The sequence below is a fragment of the Hemiscyllium ocellatum genome, chromosome 15 (assembly GCF_020745735.1).
Source record: "Hemiscyllium ocellatum isolate sHemOce1 chromosome 15, sHemOce1.pat.X.cur, whole genome shotgun sequence".
NCBI lineage: Eukaryota > Metazoa > Chordata > Chondrichthyes > Orectolobiformes > Hemiscylliidae > Hemiscyllium > Hemiscyllium ocellatum.
In genome coordinates, this window is record NC_083415.1 from 43457104 (window position 1) to 43473563 (window position 16460).

Genomic DNA, 16460 nt, shown 5'->3' on the forward strand with positions numbered 1-16460 from the left:
TCGACCCTGTATATATGCCCAGAAACAACACAGGCTTGAAATGGGAATTGAACAAGCCTGAAGGGGACAGAAGTGTCTCCCTTGAGCATACTGCACATGGTTCTTTGTGTCAGCAAATGTAGCCTTTGAGTAATGTGACAATGAGTTGCATTTGCTGAGCTAGTGCCAATAGACAGTTCACCAGAATGAGAAAGAGATTCCATTTTAACTTGGGAGTGAAAAAAATCATGGAAAGTATTGTTGGATTGGGTGTGTGGGGTGGCATGGCCATGTCAATAGCAATCCAATAGACCTTTGTGGCAAGCGTAGGAGAATTCATGTTCCTTTCAGCTTCCTACAATTATGCACATATATCTGCTTCCAGAATGTCCTGCATTTGTCCTTTTAAAGGATGGTGGCTGGTCTCTCAATGTACTGCCTCAATGTATAGAGTGTTTACAGTGCACACTGTCCATTGATTAAAATTGTATCAGTATTTTTGAGATGACCATTATCGCCTAACATGCATATTAAATACAGGATTCCACCCTACAAATAGTAAATTTTCTGACAAATGATTTCCATCGTAGGTCTTTAACATGCAACATAACAATCCTGTGAAATAATGTGCTGCACTTTCCTACATTAAAGGTGCAATATGAATATGTTTTCTTTTTCCAAATTCACAGCATCCAATATTAAAATGTAGCTACTAATAAAAATACTGTTCTACATTATTTCATTAATACGTTGCAATAACCCCAGACATTAATCCAATCAGATTATCTAAACAGTAATAAAAGTATACCTTGATAACAGTATTTGACAAATTGTCGCTTATTAGCTCAATTTCCTTGTCATTAACCATGCAAATATTGAAATCCCACATCAATTAGCATTTGTACTGTTACAGTGAACAATCTTATCAGTTAACGCAGCAGTAAATGTTCAAAGCAAAGGTGTTATACAAGAAATCATGCATCTAAATATTATAAATTTACAAACTGACATATTTAACGACTAATTATTCATGAAAGTCATTTATTATTGAGAAAATAAATCTTTAACCTGCTGATAGGTTTCAGTCACCATTTTCTGCCACTACAATATTGCTCATTTTTGGAACACACCCCTAATTGTTCATAAGAAGGTGATGTTGAGATTTCTCCCTGGGTGACTACATCAATGTGATGAAGATACACCTACAGTGCTGTTTATATAGGTGGTTCCAATATTTTAATAATTGAAAAAGCCTTGACAAATTGAAATAGTACATCATGTGAAAAGAACAGACTATGGTGACACGATATTAAGTGATGGGGTGAGTGGATTTTCTGGTTAATGAGTGGATTCAAAGCTCACTAAGCTTACAGTATTGTCTCTATGGGTCCCATTACATAATACTCTCTACTTTTGACTTGGCTCCATAGAGGAGCCTCACCCATCAAAGTGCAGACTAGAAATTTAGCTAAATGAATCATTGAATCCCTCCAGTGTGGAAACAGGCCATTTGGCAAAACAAGTCCCATGAACCCTCCGTAGAGTATCCCACCCAGACCCATTTCCCAACCATATCATTCAACGTTTTCTCCTGAATGATGCACCGAGCCTACACATCCTGAACAATATGGACAATTTAGCATGGCCAATTCACCTAACCTGTGCACGTTTGGACTGTGGGAAAAAATGGGATCACCGGGAGGAAACCCACGCAGGCATGGGGACAATGTGCAAACTCCACACAAATAGTCACCCGAGGATGGAATCGAGCCTGGGTTCCTCGTGCTGTGAAGCAGCAGTGATAATCATTGAGTCACTGTGCCGTCCATTACCACTGAACCACCGTGCAGCCTGTCACAAAGCTAATTCTTTTCTTTTACAAATAGAAAGTATGCTCTGTCCTTGTTTTTTTTAAGAGGGGTAATAAATAAGACAGGCTTTGATCAGACTGGTTTGGTACACAGATGAAAAGGATTTTGAGAGGCCTTTTGTTTATATGTAAACAGATGAGACTTCAGGTCAAAGTGGTCATGTTTTAGAAGTGACCTGTAGAATGAAAGGGGAGTGATCTTCTCTATAGCTGAGCTGAACAGTTTAGTTCAGAACTGGTTGGGAGTTCAACAGTGAGTTGTGTGGAAACTCTCTCTTTCTCTCTCTCTCTCTCTCTGCCCTTTTAACTTCAACCTGTAAGCATCTGACCCTTTTTTGTGCTGTGTTTTAAAGGGGGTTTACTTATTGAGATTGTTGTGCATATTTGAAACAGCATATTTAAGTCTAGTTTAGATAGACTGAGTTCTGTAGGGGTTATTTATTCTGTTCTTCATGTTTAATTGTGTAATTTTGTGAATACATTGTTTTGTCTGTTTTAGTCAGCCTGGCTAACTTCCTCCAGATAATTTGCACTTACTGAAACAATTTGCAAAGTTATGGTCTGGGGCTGCCAGCTTGAGAATATTTTGAGTGGTCTACCTAGTCCATAACAGACTGGGGGCTCGTCCGGGTTTTTAAACAGCGAGCGATAGGTGCTAATGTTTTTATTTTGGGTGTTGGTTTGGTTAGGTAGAAAAAGCTTGGGAGAGTAATGGCTCTTTTAGTCACCAAATGTTTTCTGGAAGTGGATGCGGTGACTTTGGAAGGTTTGCAAAAGGTGAATAAGACCAAGCTGCAGGAATTAGCAGACCAACTGTGATTGGATCTGCCTGCTTCTGTGAGGAAAGGAGATATAATTACAGCAGCAGCTCAGCATTTAAACTTGCTGGAGAAACCATTAAAATCTATAGAGATGGTATGAATTCAATTGTAAATGAAGCAGCTTGAGTTAGAGGTGAAAGATAAGGAAGGGTAGCAGAAATGAGATAATTTGAGGTATGATTGGAAGCAGAAGAGAGGGAAAAAGTGTTAGCAGCAGAGAGGGGAAAAAGAGAGAGTAGAGAAAGAAAAAGAGAGAGCAATTGAACTCCAAAAACTGACACTTAAAAAGGAAAGTCAGCTTAAAAGGCTGGAAATAAAGGCTGAAGGTAACTTTAGTGAGTAAAAGGCAGTGAGGATGAGCAAGCCCCTGATCATCAGAACCCAAATGAGAAACTGTTAAGTATATTCAAGCATTGCCTAAATTTGATGAGAAAGATGTGGAAGACTTTTCATTGCATTTGAAAAGGTGGCTAAATAAATGCAGTGGCCAGTGGCAATGTGGGTTTTGTTGATCCAAATGAAACTTGTAGTGAGGGCTAGTGAGGTATTTGCATCTCTATCAGAGGAGGTAACTGGCAAGTATAAGGAGGTGAAAAATGCCATTTTAAGTGCATATGAGCTTGCACTAGAAGCCTATAGACATCATTTCAGGAATCTAATGAGGGACCCTGGTCAAATCAATATTGAGTTTGAAGGGATCAAACAGAGTAATTTTAATAGATGACAAGAGCTGTAAAAATCAAGCAAACCTATGATGCCCTTACAGAGGTCATTATTTGGGAGGAATTCAAAAATTCATGGCCTGAAGTTGTACAAACTCATGTGGAAGAGCAGAGAGTTAAAACAGCAAGGTTAGCTGCTGAAATGGCTGATGATTATGAGCTGGTCCATAAAACTCAGTTCGGCTTCCAGAATCAATTTTAGTCCATGAGGGATAGAATTTGGGGCCAAGAGAAATTCTCATGTGGAAAGGCAAAGTTAGATCACAGTGAAGATCATGAGGATAATTTACCACAGGTTAAAAAAGAAACCCTTGAGGGGGACAAAGAAGTTAAAATGCTCTGGGGTTTTCAATGTAATAAAGTGGGCCACAAAAAATAACAGTGTTGATGGTTAGGAGAAAGACAGATGTAGGAAAACCATGTAAGCCTAGAGGTTTTTTTGGACCAGTAACAAAGAGCACAAGGGAGTTAGACAACTGCCTCAGAACGTACAAGATGATTGGAGGTTGATTAAGGAGAAAGTGCCAGATCTTCTCAAAAACATATACAGACAAGGGTAAAGTTTATTCACGTAGGACAGGAGCAGTAATTTTGGAGGTTACAATTTTAATGGACACAGGATATTCTCAGTCTGCAATGCTGAAGGATGAGGAGATATGTCCTCCTGAGGGACTGTTGCCAGAAAAGGTACTAGGTACAAGAATTCATGGTGAGACAAAAAGTGCTCAATAATGTAAAGTGAGGTTAGAGTGTCCAGAGAAGGGTGGAGAATTTGTGGTAGGAGTACTGGATAAACTCTCAGCTCCAGGAATACAATTTGTCCCTGCAAATGATATAGCTGATTCACTGGTAGGCATACTACCTACTCTAGTTGAAAGGCCAGTGGAGATGCAGGTAACCGAAGACATGAAGAATGTTTATCCAGGGCTTTTTCCTGATTATGTGATCACAGAGGCACAAGTTGTAGCAGGAGAGATCAAAAGGCACAGATAACAAAACTACATAGTGTTTTCCAAAACTTCTTCGATCAGATAAGTGGAACAGAGAATGAGCAAATAGGTAAACATATAAGTACCTTTAACTCTGCTAAGCTGATTGAATTACATTAGAAAGATGAGAACTTAAAGCAGTTAAATTAAAGGGCATTGAAAGAGAAGGAGAGTGAATGCCCTTTTTGTGCTATTACTTAACAAATGATGTCTTAATGAGGCAATGGACACCATCAGACATACAAGCAGATGAGAAATGGGCAGAGATTCATCAAATTGTTTTGCCAGTAAGGTATAGAAAGGAGGAGCTGTGAGTGGCACATGAGCTAACACCTGGAGGTCATTTAGGGGTAGGAAAACACAGACTAAAATACAAAGACATTTTTACTGACTATACAAGGATGTAGTTGAATTTTGCAAGACATGTCATACAGGTCAGCTAATTGGATAACCACAGGCACCTTTTATAACTGTTCCAGCATTTGAGGAATCTTTCACAGGAGCCTTGATTGATTGTGTAGGTCCACCAACCTCAACCAAAAAATGGATGTGTCGAATAGATTTTCAGAGGCAATGCCATTATGCAACATCACAGCTAAAAGGGTTGTGGAAGAATTACTTAACTTTTTTTTTACTAGATACGGACTGCCAATAGAGATTCAGTCAGATCGAGGATCAAACTTCACATCCAAACTTTCAAAGGGATTCTAGATAACTTGAAAATAAAGCAATTCAAATCTATTGCATACCATCCAGAATCGCGGGGAGCACTAGAGAGATGGCATCAATCATTAAAGGCCATGTTGTGGGCTTATGGTCAGGATTATCCGGTTGAATGGGATAAGGGAATTTAATTTGTACATTTTGCGAGCAGAGATGCACCCAATGAATCGACCAAATTCAGTCCATTTGAATTAATTTTTGGGCATGAAGTAAAATGACCATTAAAACTGATTAAGGAGAAATTAATAAGTCAGAATTCAGAGACTACCCATTTAGACTATGTGCCAACTTTTAGGGAATCATTAAATAGAGCTGGAGAGTTGGCTACACAGCATTTAAATGTATCACAGCATATAATGAAACAGGAAGCGGATAAGAAATCATAAGTTTGCAATTTTGCAAATGGGAATAAGGTCATAGAGTCATAGAGATGTACAACAGAGAAACAGACCCTTCAGTCCAACCCGTCCATGCCGACCGGATATCCCAACCCAATTTAGTCCCACCTGCCAGCACCTGGCCCATATCCCTCCAAACCCTTCCTATTCATATACCCATCCAGATGCCTTTTAAATGTTGCAATTGTATTAGCCTCCACCACTTCCTCTGGCAGCTCATTCCATACACGTACCACCCTCTGTATGAAAAAGGCTGCCCGCTAGGTCTCTTTTATATCTTTTCCCCTCTAGTTCTGGACTTCCCAACCCTAGAGAAAAGACTTTATCTATTTCTCCTATCCATGCCCCATATGATTTTATAAACCTCTTTAAGGTCACCCCTCAGCCTTTGACGCTCCAGGGAAAATAACCCCAGCCTGTTCAGCCTCTCCCTGTAGCTCAAATCCTCCAACCTTGGCAACATCCCTGTAAATCTTTTCTGAACCCTTTCAAGTTTCACAACATCTTTCCGATAAGAAGGAGACCATAATTGCACACAATATTCTAACAGTGGCCTAATTAATGTCCTGTACAGCCACAACATGACCTTCCAACTCCTGTACTCAATACTCTGACCAATAAAAGAAAGCATACCAAATGCCTACTTCACTATCCTATCTATCTGCAACTCCACTTTCAAAGAGGTATGAAGGCATCGGTGTTACTTCTTGGAACAGGTGAGCCTTTAAAAGCCAGGTTTAAGTGGACCTTATCAAACTGAGAGGAAATTGAGTGATGTGAACTGCTTGATAAGGACTCCAGACAGGAAGACATCTCACATCTCATGTGAATATGCTCAAAAGCTGTTTTGATAGGGAAGGAAAGCAACAGAAGAAGGTGTTAATGATTACAGCACAGAAGGAAGAACCAGGTTCAGAGGATTTTGAATTGGACATTCCTCAGATCAACTTGAACAATGCGGATGTTGTCAAAAATTGGGATGAATTATTGAGTAACCTTTCACAAGAAAATTGAAATGACCTGAAAGAGTTATTACTATCACATGGGGAGATATGCGGAAATAAACTGGGAAGTACTAATCTAATTGTGCATGATGTAGATATAGAAGATGATGTTCAGATTAAGCAACATCCTTATCAGCATAGCCCTTTGAAGTTGGTACATGCTCTGAAAGAGAGCAACCGTATGTTCCAGATGGCATAATCGAAGTGAGTTACACTGATGGAGCTCACTCATAGTCATGGTGCCAAAGGCAGATGGTACCCAACCGATATGTGTGGACTATCACAAAGTCAATGATGTTACAAACACTGATGCAAATCCAATTCCACGGTTGGAGGACTGTGTCAAAAAAGTGGGACAAGCAACTGACATTTCTAAGTTGGACTTGCTCAGAGGCTGCTGGCAAGTCCCTCTGTCAGAGAGAGCAAAGGCAATTTCAGCTTTCCTAACACCAAATGTGATCTATACAGATTTTAGTAAGGCGTTCGACAAGGTTCCCCATGGGAGACTGATTAGCAAGATTAGATCTCATGGAATACAGGGAGAACTAGCCATTTGAATACAGAACTGGCTCAAAGGTAGAAGACAGAGGGTGGTGGTGGAGGATTGTTTTTCAGACTGTAGGCCTGTGACCAGTGGAGTGCCACAAGGATCGGTGCTGGACCCTCTACTTTTTGTCATTTACACAAATGATTTGGATGCGAACATAAGAGGTACAGTTAATAAGTTTGCAGATGACACCAAAATTGGAGGTGGAGTGGAGAGCGAAGAGGGTTACCTCAGATTACAACAGGATCTGGACTAGATGGGCCAATGGGCTGAGAAGTGGCAGATGGAGTTTAATTCAGATAAATGTGAGGTGCTGCATTTTGGGAAAGCAAATCTTAGCAGGACTTATACACTTAATGGTAAGGTCCTAGGGAGTGCTGCTGAACAAAGAGACCTTGGAGTGCAGGTTCATAGCTCCTTGAAAGTGGACTCGCAGGTAGATAGGATAGTGAAGAAGGCGTTTGGTATGCTTTCCTTTACTGGTCAGAGTACTGAGTATAGGAGTTGGGAGGTCATGTTGCGGCTGTACAGGACATTGGCTAGGCCACTGTTGGAATATTGCGTGCAATTGTGGTCTCCTTCCTATTGGAAAGATGTTGTGAAACTTGAAAGGGTTCAGAAAAGATTTACAAGGATGTTGCCAAAGTTGGCTGAACAGGCTGGGGCTGTTTTCCCTGGAGCTTCAGAGGCTGAGGGGTGACCTTATAGAAGTTTACAAAATTATGAGGGGCATGGATAGGATAAATAGACAAAGTCTTTTCCCTGGGGTTGGGGAGTCCAGAACTAGAGGGCATAGGTTTAGGGTGAGAGGGAAAAGATATAAAAGAGACCTAAGGGGCAACTTTTTCACGCATAGGGTAGTATGTGTATGGAATGAGCTGCCAGAGGATGTGGTGGAGGCTGGTACAATTGCAACATTTAAGAGGCATTTGGATAGGTATATGAATAGGAAGGGTTCAGAGGGATATGGGCCAGGTGCTGGCAGGTGGGACTAGATTGGGTTGGGATATCTGGTCAGCATGGATGGGTTGGACCGAAGGGTCTGTTTCCATGCTGTACATTTCTATGACTCTATGACTCTATATCAGTTCAAAGTCATGCCATTTGGTATGAAAAATGCTCCAGCTACATTTCAGAGACTGAGTAATAAGGTCATTGCTGGGCTACCCAATTATATTATTGATATCGATGACCTGGTAATTTTTAGTCATTCATGGAAAGAATATTTACAGCATTTATCAGACTTGTCCAATCAATTTCAGAAGGCAGTCTTGGTGGTAAACCTAGCCAAAAGTGAATTTGTCAAAGCCCAAGTCACCTTCCTGGGCCATGTAATTGGACACAGACAAATGGCCCCAGAAGGTGCAAAAGCCAAAGTAATTGGGGAATTTCCCACACCGTCGATGAAAAAAGCAGTAATACTGTTCCTGGGATTGAATGGATTTTACTGAAAGTTTGTGCCGAACTTTCTCAGTGTGGCTGCTCCACTCTGTCACAAAGCTAGTTCCTTTTTTCTCTAAAGGCTCTTCCTTGGCTCAAAGAGGATTTAGTACCCTTCTTGATTTTTTTTCAGAGGGGTAATAAACCAAGCTGGGGTCCAATCAGGCTGGTTTGGTACACAGATGAAAAGGATTTTGAGAGGCCTTTTGTTTATATGTAAACAGATGAGACTTCAAGTCAAAGTGATCATGTTTTAGAAGTGTCCTGTAGAATGAAAGGGGAGTGATCAACTCTCTAGCTGTGCTGAGCAGTTTAGTTCAGTTTAGAACTAGCTGGGAGTCCAACAGTGGGTTGTGTGGAAACTCTCTCTCTCTCTTTCTGCCCTTTTAACTTCCAATCTGTAAGCATCTGACCCATTTTTTGTACTGTGTTTTAAAGGGGGTTTGCTTATTGGGACTGTTGTGTAAATTTTGAACAGCTTACTTCAATCTAGTTTGGATAGACTGCGCTCTGTAAGGGTTCTCTATTCTGCTCTTCATGTTTCATTGTGTAATTTTGTGAATATGTTTTTTTTTGTCTGTTTTAAACCTGGTAGTCAACCTCACCAACTTAATCCAGATAATTTTCACTGTACACTTATCGAAACAAATTGCAAAGTTACGTTCTGAGCTGCCTGCTTTAGAGTGTTTTGAGTGGTCTGGCCGAGTCTGTAACATGTCTACCTGAGCCTCCATGCCACCGATATGTGATTTCCCAATCATTTAAATTCATGGTCAGAAAATAGTACACAACACATGCTTAGATTTCTGGTATGCATTTCCGATGGCTGGAAGCCTATTGGTAAGTTGTTATTTCTGAAATAACTAATTACTTTGTGGATGAGGCTGACCCTGGAGAGCCAAGTCTGAAAATTACGTTTGTAAATTTTAAATGTGTTTTCCCATTAATTTGCATATATTTTCAGCAGCTGATACTAACAGATTTGAATGAGTTGATTTAGGATTCATCACTGATGATGAAATTACACTGAACACAACCTTTTGTAAATGTTCAGGGTCATCAAGTCTTAAACTGGAAAATCAGCAGGGAAGAAATAAATGAGACTTTTAAATGTTGTTGCTCGAACTTTGAAGATCCATTTATCAGGGTTATAGGCAAATGAGTTTGACTATTCCAGCATTGTACTATTTCCTGTTGTTCCTAAAAAAAAAATTCCATTTGCTGGAATACAATTTAAATCATTTTGGAATGCGAGCATAAATCTTGAGTTATTCAGAATGTTAATAGCTTCTAAGATGGTTGACAGAGAAAATTGATATTTGGGAAACTATCAAGCAATTTTAGCATATATAAACCACATTTTCAAAAGAGAAACCAGAGTTCATCAAAGAGTTCATCTTTTGCGATGGAACTTAGAATAAGAGCTGCCCCAGCGAAATACTTGTGGCTGGTGGGATTGACTATTTGCATCATATAATGTCCCAAGCATGGATATAACTTCCTTTCCTTCTTTAATCTATGCTGTATAATTGTGGTTCCACAAGACATGGTCTGAATTAAAACTTGAGCACTTTCTTCTTCTGAAAATATATCCACTAGATCAAGTCAGTTGGTGGAATAGCAAACTTAAATATGGAGAAAGAAGACAAAAATTTCAATCAGGGCCTGACCTTCCGCTTTCTCCTAATAAAACTATTTGTTCTGGAATCTTCTCCTTTTGGCCAATCTATGAAACTTTATTGAAAGGGAAACTGAAATGCTGCATATCTTCAGGCAGACCATAATTTTTCTAATTGACAAGAAATCAGAGTTATTCAAGGATGGTCTCACGTCATCTACCACATGACATGCCACTACTTCTGTTTGGGGAATATGTAACTAATCAGTTGTCTTGATAGGCATATATATGCTAATCTTGTGTCCTCAAGAGAACTTCCAGCATGGATGGGTATTAAAGGGGTTGGTGTGTTGGTATCATGTATGCTTATCACGTTCACTTTATTGTATTGCTGATCAATTTTTAATTTTTAAGTTTTTTCGGTTCATTTTGAGAGGGAGGCAGAAATTTTGATATTAAGAAAAGCTAACCTACTGAAAACATTGCCTGAATGCTTCATGAGAGTGATAGTCTTTTAATATGCTTGAGTGTTGAAAGCTGAGATGTCTAGAATTCATGCCTGAGTGAAAGCTCCTTATTTTTGTATATTAAACTACTTTGTGTCTGGGATAAAACTCTCAGATGCGTCACATGCTCAATTTCATGGTGACAGACTGTCAAAAATCACCCCTTTTCTTTCATGATGAATTCCTAGCTTACCAATAAAAAGTGTGCAAATGCATGATAGTAGTGGCTGTTTAATTTTAATGTCCATGAAATGTATTTAACTATATTCATGTTAGAAGTCATGATGATGCAATTGCACTGTTGTAGTTGATTATGCCTATGCTTCTTCCTTCAACGACATCCACAGCAGTGATATGAAGGAATTTTGTATGAAAATAAGAGTCTCCATATTCTTCAATAGCTTGGGTATGTACGTGACAGTAGAAATTCAGCAGCTAATACTAACAGATTTGAATGAGTTGATTTAGGATTCTTTAAATGCTTAAAGAAATGTGTAAGTGTGTGTATAAGACACCATCACTCCTTCTTTAGCCAAATATGAACTTGCCTATGGAACTGCAGAGGAGCAATTGGGTTGAAGGTTCCTATTCCACCTCTGACCAAGAATACTAGTTAGCTATTTTTCTGTGGAGAACACAAGTACATTTCCAGTCTGTTACTGGAGAGATAAACAGTAAACACATCATTGTAGGTCACTGCTGCAGCTTCATACTTGCCAAAAGTAATGATAGTTACCCATTCACAGAAAGAATATACACAACAGGTTCCAAATTTTCAAATAGGCTTGTTTGGCATCCATCCAGGACAGCTGATTATCAGTCAGCTGCTCCTGCATATTCACAGCAGCATTTTTATTTATTTTAAAATACAATGATGTAATAAATACAGTCAATACAAACAATTGGAAGGTTTGAGCTAAAGGTGGAGGAGTCGGTGTGATCTTCTAAACAGTATGAGATAGAATTGACTTCGGGTTATTCCACAATTGAGAAGTAGGTTTTGCAATATTCAGCTGGATTATCAGACCAATATGTATTAGTCTTAAATCAAAGTAGCATATTCTGCAAAGTTCTAACTTTTCTACAACAGTTTATTATACGATATCATTCCTGTAGATCTGTTTAAAGTATAAATTTGACAATTTAAAAGAACATCTATAAATGGCAAAAATGCAGTTGTTCAAATGGATGGATGATTAATAGTTTCTAATGTTAAACTAAATGATTTCAAAATTTGGATTAAGTTCAGTGCAAGATTGTATCTCTGACATGACAGTGTTTTAACAAAATATAAAGGTTAAATTGCTTGAAAGAGCGTACTTAAATTCTGTTAGCTGTCCCTATCAATCCCTTTCTCTCTTTCTTCTTTGGCCACATATAAACTTGCCCATAGAAGCTGCAGAAGAAGCAATTGGTTTTAACCTTTATTTCTTTAAAGTTACATCTTGCTTAAGTGTTGTATTCATCCTCCCCTGCAGCATTCATCATCCGCCAAAACCTATGCCATATGTGAGCCAGTGTCACATGTTTTAGTTAAAATACCTTCGGGTACTGAATGAAATGGGTGAAAGTCCCATACTGGAGTACTACCTTAAATTCATGTTTCAAGGCTGCATAGATTTTCAGAATAAGACATTAAGATCACTTCTGCTTGTCCAAACAGATGTACAAGATCCAGGGTACAATGTGAAGAAGAGCAGGAAATTTTGCTGATATGTTGACAACATTTCTTCATCAACCAGCACAGCGAATAATAACAGGGTGCTCATCTTAGTTGTAATTTGCAAACCAACTGCCTCATTTTCTACATAACAATTGTGATTCCTCTTCAAAAGCAATTGTTTAGATGCTGGGCTCTTGCTATATTGTGATACAAATGCAATTTTTTTCTTAATTTGTTAAATGAAATTCAGAATAACATTTGAATTCTTCCATTAATCTTTCTGAATGAATTGTTAGCAAGTGCCAGTGAGCTTGCAGTGAACTCCAGTGAAATCAAAACATCTCAATGTGGGAAGCTCAGAAAAAAAGTGTTCGAGAATTCCACAGGATCTGTGGCATGGAAACAATGTTATATTTAAAGATCTATAGATAGAATCTCCAGCTATCCGAGTCTAATACATTTCTGTATATGTAAGTAATGACAGTGACAATGCAGATCTCTATGGGACACCAATTTCCACTAGACTAAGGAAGACACCTCAAGTCCAACCATCTGTTTCCATTTTGTGGTCATCATTCAGCAAATTCTGTTAGATAACACATATGCTGTGCATTATAACCTACTTTGATATTCACCCAATGGTATGAAAACCATTTCTACAAAACCAAGTGCCCCTTACAGTAGTCCAATGTTATGGTTTCCTTTCAATTTTTACCTGAAATTTTTGTAGTAATTCGGGTGGTAACTGGCAACCCAAATCCTTTCACCGTGCTTGCTCTTATTGTGAACGAATATGTTGTTCCTGGGTAAAGTCCGACAAACAAGTGGTGTGTCTCATTTCGTTGTTTGAACACTCTCCCCCTTTGGCTGGATAGTTCCACATTAGGGTCAAAGGAACCCGCAGCTTTGTAGGTTATCTAAAAGGAAATACAAGCAATTTTATCAACTGTTGTTTGCACAAATAAAATTTCAATTATGGCCCATTTGCTATTTGGAGCTCTGGCACCAAATCTACTATTTCCATCCAGCCTCAGTACATACAAAGAAACTCAACTGCTCGTGAATGGGCCCATTACAGTTGCCATTCACATCAGCTGAAGTGACATGCAGACACTGAAAGACAGGGCCTATAATTTATTTAATAGTGAATTATCTTTATGTAAGCTTCTCTCTGAATTTATTCACCAACTGCAATTTCAAGTGAGCTGTCAAATTATTACAACTTCCATTTTCCTCTTATAACTTGCTTCTCTTCACATAGTAATGGAATATGAACATGTTAATTTGTGAAAACATAGCGCAATTTGGCATTCTTCTTGACGTACCTTCACATTCTAATTTCAACTTACTGAAAAATAACACAGTTCAGACATTGATTTACTCAAGAGGCTTACCACATCACCACACAAAGTTTCAACCATTATTTCATCAGATGTTAAAATGTTCTCACTGAAGAGGCAGCTATACTGTATATTGAACGCAGTGTATCAAGATAACATTTTAGTAGGGATGTGCTGTCAATAATAAAATAATTCAGTGTATACATCTGAAAGTGAATGGAAAATGTAATTATATTTTATGGTAATGACACATTGAAAATCCCTAAAAGCTGCACAAAAATATAAGAATAAGATTAAATATAAAGATTTGTACTTTCAGCGTTAGATGCATGGAAATCTTCGTACACTTACCAATAACAGGGTAGTGGTTTGTCTTTGCTATCTAAATTTATAGCTTCATTTCTTGTTGGCTTTCAAGCCTCAAGAAGCTAAATATTTATTTCACTCTGACAAGATATCACTGCATGATTTCTGATATGGTTCTCAGCAAAAGAGCACATTATATTGAGCTGTAATGTCCTAGACAGTGCATTGAAAACTGCAACACAGCAAACAAATGCTTTCATTTGTCCATCAATATTTATGAAATAAGAAACATGAAACATAAAAGTACTATAATGCAAGTATAAATTATAATGTGACAAATTTCTGTATGTCTGTAGTCTGGAAGTGTTCTTTTTTCAAAAGAACACTGCTGGTATCAGTTGCTGGAAGTAAATGTCATACTCACTCTGTTGATTCTTGAAGTAAAATGTCATGGTGCAGATAAATTATAGGATATTTTACAAGGAATATATGAATGAAATATCATTCTGCAAAGAATAGCATTAGTTTCTCTGAAAACAAAGCCAGATTTAATGTATTATTCCTTTCTATTTCTCACATTGCTTCCATCCAAATATGTTTTCACCTTTCACAAAAAATAAATTATTCATTGTAGTCACTGGACCAACTATGAAACAAATAATCTAATTTTCCTAGTTTTGAATATGGATTCTCTGTGTCGAGATGCAAAATTCTGCATTGTATGTTCTGAATTGGCTCCAAAGGTATCATGCAAAGTGAGTTTTGCCTTTTTCAGTTTTCTAATAGACCATTTCCTAAGCAGAGAAAGTAAGGACTGCAGATGCTGGAGCTCAGAGTCAAGAGTGTAGTGCTGGAAAAGCACAACAGGTTAGGCAGCATCCAAGGTGCAGAAGAATCAATGTTTCGGGCATAAGCCCTTCTTCAGGGAATTGGATGGGAGACCCTCAGAAATGATGTGGTTTTGGATGGTCTGGGAGATGATGGTTTGGTGATGGGAGGTGAGGTCATGATCCAGGGAGCAGTTGGAGGAAATGTCTGCGAGTTGGCGCGTGGCTTCAATGGTGTTGAGGTCAGTGTGCTACACTACTACTGTGACCTCCTTGTCAGTGGGTTTGATGGCGTGGTTGGTATTGGAGCGGAGGGAATGGAGTGCTGTGTGTTGTAAGAGTGGGAGGTTGGAGTGGGTGAGGTGGTTGGACAGGTTGAGATGGTTGATGTCACGGTGGCAATTTGAAGGGGAGAGGTCAAGGGCAGTTTACAGCTCAGCACGGGGTATCCAGGTGGATGGGGTGTGTTGGAAGTGGGAGAATGGGTCCTCGGTGGGTGGGTGGGTGTCTTGGTTGAAAAAGTGGGCCTGGAGGCAGAGGTGGCAGAAGAAACGTTCAAAGTTGCAGCGTATGTTGAACTCATTAATCTGGAACTGTACAGGGATAAAGGTGGGGTCTTTACTGAGGACTAAATGTTCGTCCTCAGTGAGGGCAAGGTCTGGGGGAATGGTGAAGACATGGCAGAGATGGGAGCTAGAACTCGAGGTGGGCGCGGACACAGTTGCTTGAGTGGGCGTGGTTAAAGGGTCAGGAGTGATGTCACCCCCATGAAAGTGACACTTACAAAGGGGGCAGAAGTGGTGCTTATGGCTGTGTTAATGGGGGCAGAAGTGACATCATGTGTGACGAGGGCAACATTACTGTTAGGTACTGGGCTGGTGATGTCACTGGCAATGGAAATGGCATCGATGATAGGGCCTTCCCGTAGGGCTGAAGTGGCTGCTGCGGTGAAAACTGCAGGGGCGGAAGTGACGTACAAAGTAGATATCGTATCTGTGCAGGTGAATCTAGCGGCGTCGGTGGATCCTGTGGTGGTCAGGGCAGCGGTAGTCTTTTGCCAGTCGCGGAGGTGGTTGGGTGGACGGCGATCTCGGAGGTGGTGTGGTCGGCAGTGGCTGCACATCGTGCGACAGTATTGGAGGTGGAAGTGATATTATTAATAGTCCCTACGGTCGTGGAAGGAATGGCTGCGTGGCTAATGGTGTCTTGGAGCTTCCAGAGGCCAGGAGAAGGTTCTGGAAGGACCGAGAAAATCCATATATGGAGAGAAGTGCATGAAAGTTTGTTTAACTTACAATTCTTTTATGTCCAATGCAGTAGAGAAATACCATTTGTTGAGCGTATGTATCCTGAGCATGTAGAAATATAGAGGTCTGCTGCAGATCTGGGAAAGTGTGGCTCTGAGCTGGGGTAGGACTGACTGCAAGTAGAGTAGATGGTGGTGCATGGCTGGTAGCGTAGAGCGGAGGGTTTATGAAAAAGCACATGATGAAGGGCTTATGCCTGAAACATCGATTCTCCTGCTCCAGGGGTACTGCCTGACCTGCTGTGCTTTTCCAGCACTACACTCATTTCCTAATGGGCCAACATGCAGCAAAAAACTAATGTCCATTATTTCCCACTCAGTTGCCAATTGCACTCAAAGAAAATTAAAACTGAAAGAACTACTGACACTGGAAATCAGAAACAAAAACAGAAATTGCCTGT

At 39.6% G+C, this 16460-nt stretch overlaps 1 protein-coding gene across 1 annotated transcript in view; it reads right to left on the minus strand.

The window, feature by feature from the left end:
• The window catches only part of ptprt (protein tyrosine phosphatase receptor type T), a 1408195-nt gene that overhangs the window by 508256 nt on the left and 883479 nt on the right, over window positions 1-16460 (minus strand). Inside the window, exon 10 of the mRNA XM_060836083.1 lies at window positions 12996-13197. Within this exon, the coding sequence (XP_060692066.1) occupies window positions 12996-13197 (202 nt within the window). The remainder of the gene's footprint in view (window positions 1-12995; window positions 13198-16460) is intronic.